The sequence below is a fragment of the Mya arenaria genome, chromosome 6 (assembly GCF_026914265.1).
Source record: "Mya arenaria isolate MELC-2E11 chromosome 6, ASM2691426v1".
Lineage (NCBI taxonomy): Eukaryota > Metazoa > Mollusca > Bivalvia > Myida > Myidae > Mya > Mya arenaria.
In genome coordinates this window covers 70,872,389-70,886,821 of record NC_069127.1, presented here as the reverse complement: position 1 = coordinate 70,886,821, position 14,433 = coordinate 70,872,389, and the positions used below count along the sequence as shown (strand labels likewise).

General features: G+C 35.7%; 1 protein-coding gene and 1 pseudogene across 1 annotated transcript; one reads left to right on the top strand and one right to left on the bottom strand.

Moving 5' to 3' along the window:
• Nucleotides 1-248: 248 nt before the first annotated feature.
• LOC128237238 (uncharacterized) lies at nucleotides 249-5,055 on the bottom strand. The gene is made up of 3 exons (XM_052952584.1): nucleotides 4,950-5,055; nucleotides 4,257-4,413; nucleotides 249-495 (listed from the first exon to the last, which is right to left on the bottom strand). Exons 1-3 carry the CDS (start codon nucleotides 4,962-4,964, stop codon nucleotides 296-298), a joined length of 372 nt encoding a protein of 123 aa, XP_052808544.1. The 5' UTR covers nucleotides 4,965-5,055; the 3' UTR covers nucleotides 249-295.
• A 6,805-nt stretch (nucleotides 5,056-11,860) lies between these two features.
• On the top strand, nucleotides 11,861-13,223 carry LOC128238014 (uncharacterized; annotated as a pseudogene).
• Nucleotides 13,224-14,433: the final 1,210 nt, after the last annotated feature.

The window sequence follows — 14,433 nt, the reverse complement described above, 5'->3', positions numbered from 1 at the left end:
ATTATACTTCAATTTTGTAAGGGGTTGGTTACAGAGCTTATTATTAAACAATAAAACTTTATATTTATCGACTAAGCACAAAGGAAAAGTAATATGAAGGCGAAGTTCTGTCAAATGCTTTTATTGCAAACATCGTAAAAAGAGTATCGTACGTATACATGCAATGTTCTCAACCAAAATAATTAACAATAAAATAAACAAATAATGATAAACATTAGCGATAAGACAAATATATAAATAATCCCAGTTGTTGCTTTAATATATCACGGTTCCGGGAATGTTACTGATTGAAGGCTTATTCCCGGCTCATGCTGACACCACCGGGGGCCAGACCTTTGGCCTCGGCATTGACCTGGTTGAGAACGCAAAATCCACAGAAGATACTGAGCAAACAGTCGTTACAGAACTCTCCAGCGATTCCCTTTGTTTCTCGAATCGCCTCGCGACCTTTTGCCATCAGATAGATATTGTAGATTGGAACAAACGCAGCTAGACCTAAACATCAGAAAAGAATGTTTTTAATATACATTATACGAGGATATTAACATAAATATTGATAGCATTTTTTTTAAATATTGCAAACTTATTGTTAACGTATGCTGGTTTGATTAAACCAGTCTCTTCCAAAATTGCCGTAATAAAATCATCCGCAAACAACCAATCGGACGTTCTCAGTCGAAGCAGAAGATATATTCTAAGTACTTTTGTAAGAAAGTGCATATGTAAGTAGTTACAGAACGTTTCAATCTTAAATTAGTTAAAGATTTCTTTTAAAAAAAAAAAACTTTAAATTTGGCAAAACCGATGGGTTATGAAGCTATCTCGAAAGCAATTGGTAAACATATCAATTCCATTTACTTTTCAAATACAGGACTTTATAAACTGCGTCATATGAACAAAGGATAAATGCCACTTAACCTGTTATAATAACAAAATATGCCGAAAGTTTAAGAGAGTGGACAACAAAGCTTGACATAATTCTTTTCTTATCGGATTATTTCTAAATAGAACATTTAAACCTTAATTTCGAAATATGCTTTTTCGATGAAACGATATATAATACGCTAGAAATCCAATGTCGATAGAAAGAAACGTACTTGAAAGAGTACAAATATGTTCGTTAACAAGTTTGGTTCTAAAAGTAAGTACATTACGTGAGTTTAGGCAAATTGATGTTTGCATAGGATTGTCAAATATTTAAAGAAATTTCAAAAATAGCTGAAGGTTTATTCAGTCCTTAGTCAGGATAACAGCCCTATTTCAATTATTGAATGCATACATTGCGAAATCATAAACCAGAAACACTCAATGTTAATCCTGACAAGAACGGCCATGACCGGTCAAACATTGGTTATGTGTTTAATTACTTGTGACGTACATTAACGAAATATCCACTTCTTGAGGAGTGCAACCTGCTAAGTAAATCTATCAAGATACCGATTTAGTTGATTAAGTTTTTTTCATATCACAAAAAAACAAGAAAATCGTGTACTGCTTTACTTCCTATAAAAGGTTCGTTAATAGCGTTCAGTTTCAAAATCGTACACGCAAATAGATATATTCAGTTTGTCCAACAATACAACGTGTTGTTCTTACGCCCAAGATACTACCGAAATTTGTCGTAATTTACTTCTAAGAAACTACTATATTGTGACTAACCCCAACAAGGTACATGCGGCGTATTTTACCGCCAAGAAACAACTATATTGTGACTAACCCCAACAAGGTACATGCGGCGTATTTTACCGCCAAGAAACTACTATATTGTGACTAACCCCAACAAGATACATGCGTCGTATTTTACCGCCAAGAAATTACTATATTGTGACTAACCCCAACAAGGTACATGTGACGTATTTTACCGCCAAGAAACTACTATATTGTGACTAACCCCAACACGATACATGCGTCGTATTTTACCGCCAAGAAACTACTATATTGTGACTTACCCCAACAAGATACATGCGACGTATTTTACCGCCAAGAAACTACTATATTGTGACTAACCCCAACAAGGTACATGTGACGTATTTTACCGCCAAGAAACTACTATATTGTGACTTACCCCAACAAGTTACATGCGTCGTATTTTACCGCCAAGAAACTACTATATTGTGACTAACCCCAACAAGATACATGCGTCGTATTTTACCGCCAAGAAATTACTATATTGTGACTAACCCCAACAAGGTACATGTGACGTATTTTACCGCCAAGAAACTACTATATTGTGACTAACCCCAACAAGGTACATGCGGCGTATTTTACCGCCAAGAAACTACTATATTGTGACTTACCCCAACAAGTTACATGCGTCGTATTTTACCGCCAAGAAACTACTATATTGTGACTAACCCCAACAAGATACATGCGGCGTATTTTACCGCCAAGAAACTACTATATTGTGACTAACCCCAACAAGGTACATGTGACGTATTTTACCGCCAAGAAACTACTATATTGTGACTTACCCTAACAAGGTACATGCGACGTATTTTACCGCCAAGAAACTACTATATTGTGACTTACCCCAACAAGATACATGCGACGTATTTTACCGCCAAGAAACTACTATATTGTGACTAACCCCAACAAGGTACATGTGACGTATTTTACCGCCAAGAAACTACTATATTGTGACTAACCCCAACAAGGTACATGCGGCGTATTTTACCGCCAAGAAACTACTATATTGTGACTTACCCCAACAAGTTACATGCGTCGTATTTTACCGCCAAGAAACTACTATATTGTGACTAACCCCAACAAGATACATGCGGCGTATTTTACCGCCAAGAAACTACTATATTGTGACTAACCCCAACAAGGTACATGTGACGTATTTTACCGCCAAGAAACTACTATATTGTGACTTACCCTAACAAGGTACATGCGACGTATTTTACCGCCAAGAAACTACTATATTGTGACTTACCCCAACAAGATACATGCGACGTATTTTACCGCCAAGAAACTACTATATTGTGACTAACCCCAACAAGGTACATGCGACGTATTTTACCGCCAAGAAACTACTATATTGTGACTTTCCCTAACAAGGTACATGCGACGTATTTTACCGCCAAGAAACTACTATATTGTGACTACCCCCAACAAGGTACATGCGACGTATTTTACCGCCAAGAAATTACTATTTTGTGACTTACCCTAACAAGGTACATGCGACGTATTTTACCGCCAAGAAACTACTATATTGTGACTAACCCTAACAAGATACATGCGGCGTATTTTACCGCCAAGAAACTACTATATTGTGACTTACCCCAACAAGGTACATGCGGCGTATTTTACCGCCAATAAACTACTATATTGTGACTAACCCCAACAAGGTACATGCGGCGTATTTTACCGCCAGGAAACTACTATATTGTGACTAATCTCAACAAGTTACATGCGGCGTATTTTACCACCAAGAAACTACTATATTGTGACTAACCCCAGCAAGGTACATGCGTCGTATTTTACCGCCAAGAAACTACTATTTTGTGACTAACCCCAACAAGGTACATGCGACGTATTTTACCGCCAGGAAACTACTATATTGTGACTTACCCCAACAAGGTACATGCGGTGTATTTTACCGCCAAGAAACTACTTTATTGTGACTAACCCCAACAAGGTACAAGCGGCGTATTTTACCGCCAAGAAACTACTATATTGTGACTACCCCCAACAAGGTACATGCGACGTATTTTACCGCCAAGAAACTACTATATTGTGACTTACCCCAACAAGGTACATGCGACGTATTTTACCGCCAAGAAACTACGTTATTGTGACTTACCCCAACAAGGTACATGCGGCGTATTTTACCGCCAAGAAACTACTATATTGTGACTAACCCCAACAAGGTACATGCGGCGTATTTTACCGCAATGAAACTACTATATTGTGACTACCCCCAACAAGGTACATGCGGCGTATTTTACCGCCAGGAAACAACTAAATTGTGACTTACCCCAACAAGGTACATGCGGCGTATTTTACCGCCAAGAAACTACTATATTGTGACTAACACCAACAAGGTACATGCGGCATTTTTATTAACCCAAACGGAAGGCGAAGAAAAAAGAACACTTATTTAAACAGCTTAAGTCATACAAATATTCGAAAATACCCGAACTATTGCATCAAAGTTTATATCGTAAAACTTATAAATAATCAAAAAGTTACTTTATTTTCACATAATATATTATACATGAACAGTTATTTTGTCGTGTATTAACGTGTCATACCTCCAACGACACAGTGGCACTGGCCCGCCAGTTCCGTGTTTTGACCATACGTAACACAGGGAACAATGAGTGTCTGCAGGGCCAAATTAATGTGGTTGTAGCAACCACAAATGTGATTATCCCATTCCTTGCCCTGAGCCTGCTGCTCCATTTGCACCTACAACCAACAAAATTGCACTGTAATCAAAATGTAATAAAACAAAATTCCGTATGTTTGCGTCAGTATTTTTCTAATTATCTGTACTGAAAAATATTCTTGATAATAATAAAATAGCATTTTTTCGACATCAAGCCCTTATGTGTCCTAATGATTTGTACATATATATTATCATATCAAAGTATGATTCATACATAAAAAATAAATGATAAACTGTCAGAATTAAATGTAGTTATACGTTCTTTGCACGAAATAAATTATACTTCGCACAAATGCTCGGCGTCGTAGTAACGTGTTTTTTTTTTATCTGGCGGAAATGTAAAAACAAGCTATCAACACAACCTTGTAATTACATCAATATTAAAGCTAATTTAAATTTTCCTGACTAAAACAGTCGTAAACCCTGTTAAATCATGTAAACCTAAAATAATAATTTAGTATTGCGAGTCTGCAGCGTATTTCTACATGATTATGCGACAAGAAATATAAATAAGTATTTTATCAGAAATAAAAAGAAAGTATTTATAATATCTTACCTGTCCTTCAGCCATTTGAAAGTGGTCAGTCCAATGTCCAAACGTGAAATGCCAATTACTATTATAGTTTAAATATAATATTTACAATCCCTTTGATCGAATCGATATGGTCAACTAAAGATTAAAATCAGACTGTATTGATTTTCCCTTTCTCTTCTGAACTGATATAGGCCACACAGACTTAAATGTTTAAACAGCGCTATATTTCGTTACTTATAATATGCCTGTATAAACTTGAAACTTGTTACCTATAATAGTCATTTAGTTCAATGAAGTTGTGAAGTCATAGCTGATAGTTTGGACTTAAACGGTGTACATTTCGCTCATGGGTGGGGCCAGAAAACGCAAGAAGAGTAAAGGGTCACCGCAGAACAAAGAGTCGGAGGAAAGACGCGTAAACAAAACGATACCAAAACAAATGGCGCAGGCCACCCCGACAGTGCAGATGTAGAACCAAGGTTCTTATCAGCAAGGTATGAACATGCAAATGAACAATTATAATCAAAATGGACAATGTTTTACCCCAGGACCAATGTTTAGTCAAAATCAAAACCAAAATCAAGGACATTTTTCTACACCTGGATTACCTTTTTCACCTGTGGCAAATCAGGCATCACCAACCATGCAACAGTACACTCAATTGGGCCATATGGGATCAACTGGATTAGCAAACAATATTTTTACGGCAAAATAGGGTAAAAATAGAAATAGGAAGAAACAATGAGCGCCCACTCCCCCAATTTATTAAAAAAGATGCTTGAGAACCTAAAGTGTTTCTTTTTCCTAAATAGAAATACACGCTAGCTGAGCAGTATATTTTAAATGTTGAAAAACTTAGTAACTAGCAATTGCCTTTGCTTTTCCTAATTTATTGGCAATATCTTAGATTATCGGAAAATTTGGCACAATGAATTATTTAACAATGGCCTAATTCAATGGTCAGTTCGGTTTATTATGACGATAGTCACCATAATAAAGGATTATATTTGTACGTTGTTTGTCACAGCTTGACGTTCGAGATTTAAACAAATATAGATTATACAAACAAATTATAAAAGTTTTAAGGTTTCAAAGTTTATTGGAAGATCGGCAAAGAATAGCAAAAACATAAATCAACTATAAAAAGTAACGGAATAATAATACATATACATCATGTAATTAAATATGAAAATAAATATATAAATTATATATTACGGTGTTTTTTCAAGACATTTAATCTCATCTTGCACTTTTCATGTATCTTAACAAACATAAAAGGGATAAAGGGCAGGGCTTCGATTCTTTAAAAATCGTAAGGTTTCAGACCGCGCCTCTGTAGGCGTAACTCTGTTTTTGGCTTAAGCCGCATTTCAATTAAAATATAGACAGGACATGCAACTCATACATTCTGCACCTAACTTTACGGCTGAACCCGAGCACTCTTAAACAGCGTTAGGTTTACAATACAGATATCTTATTGAGACAGAGCCCAGATATTCAGTTGAACAAATCATTGCATTATTGGTATTAGACTGTATTGAGGTCAACAGTGTTTTTAGTATTATATACATTTAACATATTTGAATATATTTACATATGTTTTTGTCTTTGCCAAAAAATGATGTTTTGTAAATGGCGAAAGGCAAATAATGTCGATTGCCAATAAACTTTGAAACTTAAAACTTAAAGTGTTTTTAATGGTAGCGCATTTGAACACCAATTATACCATTTTCAATAAATTGTTTTATAATATATTAAGTTCTTCAATGATATACATACTTGGTTTTAAGCGTCTTGTTTAACATGCCTTTGTAAATCACATTTTTATTTATATTAAATTTTGTTGTCATTTCTTTGTATTTCTATAGTAAATTAAGTATAAACAAATATGACGAAGTCTTAGACATTCAGCTGTATTGCCGAGGATGCTGTTTTGTCTTGAAATATAAAACACATTGCATGCAAAACATGTAAAACATGATAAAATATGAATATATACAATAGTTAGCTTACAGACTCATTTTGTCTCACAGTTGTTAAGGAACTCATCTTCATGTATTGTTTGAAATGATGTTACGTTTCAATAATAACACTTTAGATAAAACTTCTTACAGTCACGCTGACAACAATCAGGGTCATTGCCGATGAACAAAGAACATGAAAGATGGAACGATCAAATTAAATATTCAATTAAACTTAAAATCATAACAACAACAGTGATAAGGGAAAAAGCATAACTCACATATAATATCATATTATATAGTGAGACTGATGATGATGATTTTTGATGTGTTGATGATGATGATGATGATGATGATGATGGTGATGATGATGATGATGATGATGATGATGATGATGATTTTTGATGTGTTGTGATGATGATGATGATATGATAATGATGATGATGGTGATGCTGATGATGATGATGATGCTGATGATGATGATGACGACGGTGATGATGATGATGATAATGGTGATGGTGATGACGACGGTGATGATGATGATGATGATGATGATGATGACGACGACGACGACGGTGATGATGATGATGATTTGATGATGATGATGATTATGACGATGATGATGATGAATGCATTATGATGTATTCATTATGTTGAAGATGACGACAACTATTATTTGACGGTTTTTTTATGTTGGTGGTGGTTTTGGTAAAGTAGGTAGTGGTGCGACTATACATGTCATGATGATGATGATAGTGAATACGACAACAACTATGATACGATGATGTTGGTGTTGGTTGTGGTAAAGGTTTTTGTGATGCTGCTGCCGATATCATGATGATGACGATGATGATTACGATGAAAACGAAGACGACGGCGATGATGATGATGATACAGCATTTTGTGCGTTCAGTTGTTATACATGTATCTTTCATCTATTATATATTTATGCTGCTACACATCCTGCATTTACAAATTGCAGCTCAGGTTTTCTTGATACGAGGAAATATTGTTTTGTTAATAATTCATATCATAGGGAATGCCACAGGATCGATATGCGCACTTGTTTATCCACAACGCATAATTGCCTTGTGCACATATTTGTTTCAAAATAGTGAAAATACCAATAAAGTCGATTCAGGCCAGAAAGAAAAAGTTCGTCGTTTCCAGAACATCTCTAAAAATAAAGGAAAAGAACGTAGGCGCATTATTTTTCCTATATATTTTTGAGAACCGACGTTCTGTATCAAACCGACAAATATCACTATTGTAAAACATCGAAGACATAAAATGGTCAACTTTTAACATGTTCAATGAATAATGCACATTCGTTAGGAAATTACAAAATAAAAATCCACACTACGGCAAACGGTGTATGGTTGGGAGGAATGCGCATCGTGGTTGTTCATAATCAATAGGACTGGGCGTACGCTCCCACACATTGGCAAGAATATTGTCATTAACCATCGATGGAATAGATCTATGTTAAAGCTGCACCCTCACTGATTTACTGTTTTTATTTTTTGTCTTGGAATTAACCATTTGTTTGCCTAAATATCAGCAAACCAGTGATATAAGACTGCTGACAAAAGATCAGATCGCAGATTTTCATATTTCCGTTCGAAAATTAATGTTTTATGGCTAAAAGCGTTACAAACAGTGCATAAAACATCAATGTTTGGACTTAGATATGAAAATCTGCGATCTGATCTTTTGTCAGCAGTCTTATATTACTTGGTTCCATGCATTTTTGCATAAATTGGGCTGTTCCAAGACAAAAAAAATGAAAAAAGTTGTCAAAACGTTCAATCTGTGAGCGTGCAGCTTTAATGAAACCTGACATACTGACCCCAACCAACCATGAGTCGGGAATCCTGATCCTGATATTATCGATGTGGATGTGATCCCTTTAAATGATTATATAAAGTAGAAACCAGTGGATACGTCATAATAAATATGCCTTTTTACCGCATACTATATCTATAAAATATCATACACGTTTTAGTGCATTGCATATAAACATACACTGTATATGTCACACCATACACAGATAATATAGAAATTAGTACCGAAAATATAACCAAATGGGGCCACTTGCAGACACAGACAGATGCGCGGTGATATTCTGATGCACCATTGCCTGGTGTCTGTAGGTGTGGGCAGCAGTTGGACCTATGACTTTCTGCCTCTGAGTTTCGCGACAAGACCAGTCAGCCACATCGCAATTGAAGATCTAAAGCGTTCATGTTTAAATGTATTCCTATATATAATACGTCGGTGTGCATTTAATCTTAACTTTTATTGCAAAAACTAGCAGAAACATGACTTAAAATGTGTAAAAACATGCAAATAAATGTCTAATAGTTGCCCAGATCGAAAAAGTCGTCCATAGTCTGTTGTGCTGACATCGACTTTCTGGCCTTGTCGGAAGTCTCTGCCCTCTTGTCCGTTATATTTGAATGGCGAGTGAATATCTGTCGGAACTGTTTATCCGATTGGCCATCCTTTATGAGCGACTTCGATCACGAACCGTGGTAACCTTAGTGGAACTAAACATCGACCGAATTCACTTTAGTTTGACTAGTTTGGTACGCTGGTCGAATCAGTCTGAAGCGGCCATTCCTCTGGTTTGAAGATGGCGGCGAAAGGCCAAAGATGTACGTTTTCGTAATGATTTCTGTTGATTTAACGTTCACTTATATAGAAATATATGAAGTTTTAAGTTCTTCGAGTGTCGCATCGGTTGGTTAACGTAATTGCATATGAAAACCAAGAAATAAATGGGTGTAAAATGTCCGCACATGGATGTTGATGACTATTCAATTTGTACCCACTCTTTTTCGTCCCCTATAGTGTTTCAGTACAGTCGTAATTACTTACTAACAACAAGCAAATGATAATTCTGTAAAACAATAATTTTGGACGACGCATTTTCTGTCTTCGCTTCTTGTTGCTGCCTCAAGCTGTATTAGCATATAGACTAGCCTTGTTAGTGGCAGTATTTCTTCTGTTGCAATATATGGAGTGAAAATCCACTGGCTCTACAAAGGGATCAAACCTACGTCTCCTGCATGACAAGCAGATACCTCAACCGCATAACTAAAGAATTAATCTAACAGCAAGTCTGTTGTAAATGACCTTTATTATTACACCTGAATTCCACCAGTTCCAGTCATTATAGCTTTACTCATTTGGCCTATTGGGATGACTTATTGTATGATATCATATTGTATAGTTATCCTAGTCAGATTGGGCTAATAACACGAAGCATGAGATGTGCCTAGCCTGTTAGTAGCTGATTAAAGCGTCAGTCTCTTCTAAAGATAATGATCTTCTTTGTTAACTGTAGGCATTATTATTGTCGGTCCTATGCAGCCAGCGTAGACCTACCCTTACTCATTTGGCTTATTGGAATGACTTATTTTATGATCTGATATTTTAGAGTTGTCATCCCTCTAACGGGACAGCGACAGTCAAAAGTTATCACGCTGTTCCAAAACGTCCTTGGACTAGCGTAGACCCAGATTAGCTGGCATTAATATCAATCCTACACTGTTGTTGCTTAATCAGTAGGTAACAGCGTGGGCCCTAATCACCCAGCACGGCTGATCTGGGCCTAGGCTGGTTACAAGGCCTTTATATACAGAGGATTAAGGGTTAACGATGTTGCAATCAATCTAAAATTGTATACCCTTGCAGATGAATGCTGAAACACTGCGGATCAAGTGGACATGTTACATTTGTCACGGAAAAGCTCCAGAACACTCGTTAGCGTCATAAGAAGCCCAAGATAAATCAAAGGAAACATAAATTTTCATTGACGGTGATTACAGGTAATGAAAGTTTATGTTGTTAAATCTGGGTTTTTCTTTTGATACTAAAATTTTTTAACGTTCAGCTTAAGTGTTAGAAGGTCCTATTTGTATATATTTTATAAACAAAATAGCCACATACATTGTGTATAAATATACCATAATGTTCAGTATAAGTACTAGAAACATTTTAAAGTAAATTAAATATGAAACATCAGTTAAAAGTACTTTTTGTGCCCCAAAATAGATTTGGTCTTTGTCCGTGCGTCTGTCGGAGGTTTGTGATGTGCCTGGCTCAAAAAGTATTTGATATAAAATATTAAATTGATGACACCTTGAATGAGTCTTTATCATGATATGAACTAGCGCACCTCCTACTTTTTGTCTGGCTCCGCCCGTTATTTTAAGAGTTATGGCCCCTGTAATGTATTACGCATTTATAAATATTTCTGCTCTTTTATTGCAACTTTAAAATTCAATGACCAGCTATAAACATGCTTTGATAAAAAAATCAGGATTTATCTCCGTTGTCCACACTGTCGTCTGTGTTTCCATGCCACTTGTGCTGAGTACGAACTGGAACTTCAACTTACAAAGGAATTGAGGGGGACATTGTGTGAAAAGTGTGCAACAGATACAGGTACCTATTGAAATGAATGTTCTTGTTCAGCGTGCCTGATTCGAATTAAAATATCTTGTTGAATGGAAATGATATGTTCAGTTTAAAAAATAACATGCAACAGCTAGGCTATCATTTTATCTCATGACTTTGCAGGTTGGAATGGTTACAAAATGGCAATTTAATGTTCAGACCACTGTATCAAGCATTGTGGTATCAATTTGTGAACGAAGTTTCATTGTAAATTTAAACGTATAGTTACTCTTTCTTATTGTTCTGGAAAACGCCTAAAATACAAATGTACTCCAACTAGATGTAACAAACTGTCAGAAGAGAGGTACTTGAGTGTTACTTGCCTTTAAAAGACACCAGTACCATGACTGAACATCAGGGATGTGGAAATCCGAATTTATATGCCCCCAGATCTATGATGGAGACATATTGTTTTTACTCTATCCGTCTGACTGTCTCGCATTACTAATGGCTTGTTTTTAAAACTCTGAGTATGTTGCAGCTATATTATTTATTGTTGTAAATAGGATGAAGATTCTAACGATCAGCCATAATGGTCAGAAAAGTCAGTTGCAGTGTCCTGATGATGTGGCGAAAAAGATACTCTCTAAAGATACAGGTAAAAGCAGATTTCTGTTCCACATTTTAGTTATATATGCACCACATTGCCTTCATTCATATTTGGATAATTTCCAAAACTGTAACAGATAATTGATGAGCAGAAGTTTCTTGTTTGAACACATTTGATAATATTATGAGTGTCTGAGTTAAATATGGTAGTTTGATATTCTCCGCAGCATAATGTTATGTTAGTGTGAGATTAGCTGAAATCATCTGTGAAGTATCGTGTGAAGCAAGTTGTCTGTTTCTTGCATACTTCAGCATTCAGATTCAGTACTGGTAAACCGCTTAGATGCTCTAAGCCTGCCCAGGATACATGCATAACTGATTGCTGTGATATGACTGAAATATTGTTAAAACTGGCACAAAACTTCAATCAATCAATCATGAAATAGGCAAATGGTTTTTTTATTAGCAATAGTACAATCTTATATGTTTGTATTAATTATTGAAATGTGCATGTTTTAGATCGCTCACTAAAGGAAAAGCTAATCAACAGTTTCTTGAGTAACAGCCAACCTCAGTCCTGTAACAGGCAAGATCCATTAGACAGCAGTCAAACTCAGCTGTTTGACAGTCAACCTCAGCTGGGTAGCGGACAACCTCCATTCGAAAGCAGTCAACATCAGCTAGGTAATGATCAAAATCAGTTATGTGCAAGCCAGTCTGGAAGCAGCAGTCAATCACAAGGTGGTATCCATACATGGAAGTGTTACGAAGAGGACTTTCTTGTTGATTTGCGTCATGAAAGAAATGATCACTTTACACGCACAAAGAACCATAGTCTGTTATGGAAAGCTATAACTGAAAAAGTAAACCAGGAACTACACTGCAATATAACTCCCACTCAGGCAATGAACAAGTATTTCAGCTTAAAAAAAAGTGGAAGGAAGTTGTAGATGCCAAGACGGGCACAGATGCTAAATCATTTAGGCAGAAACATCAGTTTGATCAGTTATATGGCAATAAGGCTAGCACCAAACCTCAATTCATACTTGACAGTAGAAAGTCGTCTAGTGGGAATCAGGGCACTGCAACTGTCAAAACGACAGCAGATGAAACAACACCGAGTGGGAGCAAACAGATAACAGGGTGACAAATAAAAGGCAAAACTAAAAGGAAATCCACAGCAATTCTAGAATTAATGGAACGTCAGAACACTGAGTTCCATGATAGAATGGAGCAACACCACCAGACAAAATTGAGCAGGATGGATAGATTTCTCGATCTGTATGAAAAAGATGTGAATTCTAAGATAAATGGCAACTAAATCACAGCCTTTAATATACTAGGAATTCGTCTGGTCATTCTTGGCTGTAGTTTTAAAGCTCAAATTGTGTTAACTGTTTTATACAGAAGCCTATACTTATCACCAAGTATTTTTTAGCTCGACTACCAGAATTCAAAGAAAAGTCAGAGCTATTCTGCTCACCCTGACGTCGGCGTCACATTCTAAGTTAAAGTTATGCGTGCAAGTACAGAATATCTGACATTTGTAGACACATGGCTTTTACCCTTAATTTTTCTTTCAAGGTCAATAACCAGTCTCAGATGATGTTACTATCTCAAAAAGTAATGACATTTATTTTGGCCAAATTATGCCCCTTTTGAACTTAGAAAAAACCTGGTAACAGTTTTGCGTGCAATCTACTATAGATTTCAAAAACTAATGCGGATACTGGGTAAGGACTTCACACATGTCGTTGGGGTAACACTTTTAAAAGTCTTTATTACGACTTAACATATAATATCGTTATTATGACCAAGTTGTTTTAATGAGATATAAAAGTCATAAAAATGACTTACAAGTCATTATAACGACTTTACTAAGTCGTTGAATAATAACACAAATTATTATAACAACTACTAAAGGTCGTAAGCATGAATTTTAAAAACTACTCAGTTGCACGTATAGGCTTCTGCAGTTTCATGACAAGTTTTAAGGTAGTTTGTTTCAGTTAAGCCAAACTTTTCTTGTTGTTTAGTTTTTATGAAAATTGGACTTACTTTAGTTGAAATATTTGTCACAATATGACATAATTTACCATGACATGTTTTTGCAATATCATCTCAAATCTCACCTCGAAGTCAATACATGTAAATAGCAATTTTCTCAGAAAGTGGGTTGTTATTACATTAAATGTTTTATCAGTTTTATAATGTTATACCAATAAACACTACACCTTTCGGAGAGCCCGGATTGTAATGGTCGGAAATACTAGCTTTTTGAATATGTATCCACCTCTTTTTGAGAATTTTGGTTTAGCACAGTTTCCAACAGAAAATTTGATAAAAGTAAATCATATCATTAAATGTTTGATAAACTGACAAAGTGGATGGCAGAATGTGTGAAAGCTTACTTTTTTGTTACTTTAGTGTACATGTTACAGCTGTCATTGATTCTTATGACATATCAAAGATAGTTTTTCCAATTGAATTATTGATATTAACTTTTGAATCGATATTTTAAATTCCTGAGT

Coding starts and splice junctions, on each gene's coding strand:
- LOC128237238 (XM_052952584.1), bottom strand. Junction 496..4,256: donor GTGCCACTGTGTCGTTGGAG/GTATGACACGTT, acceptor TCTGATGTTTAG/GTCTAGCTGCGTTTGTTCCA.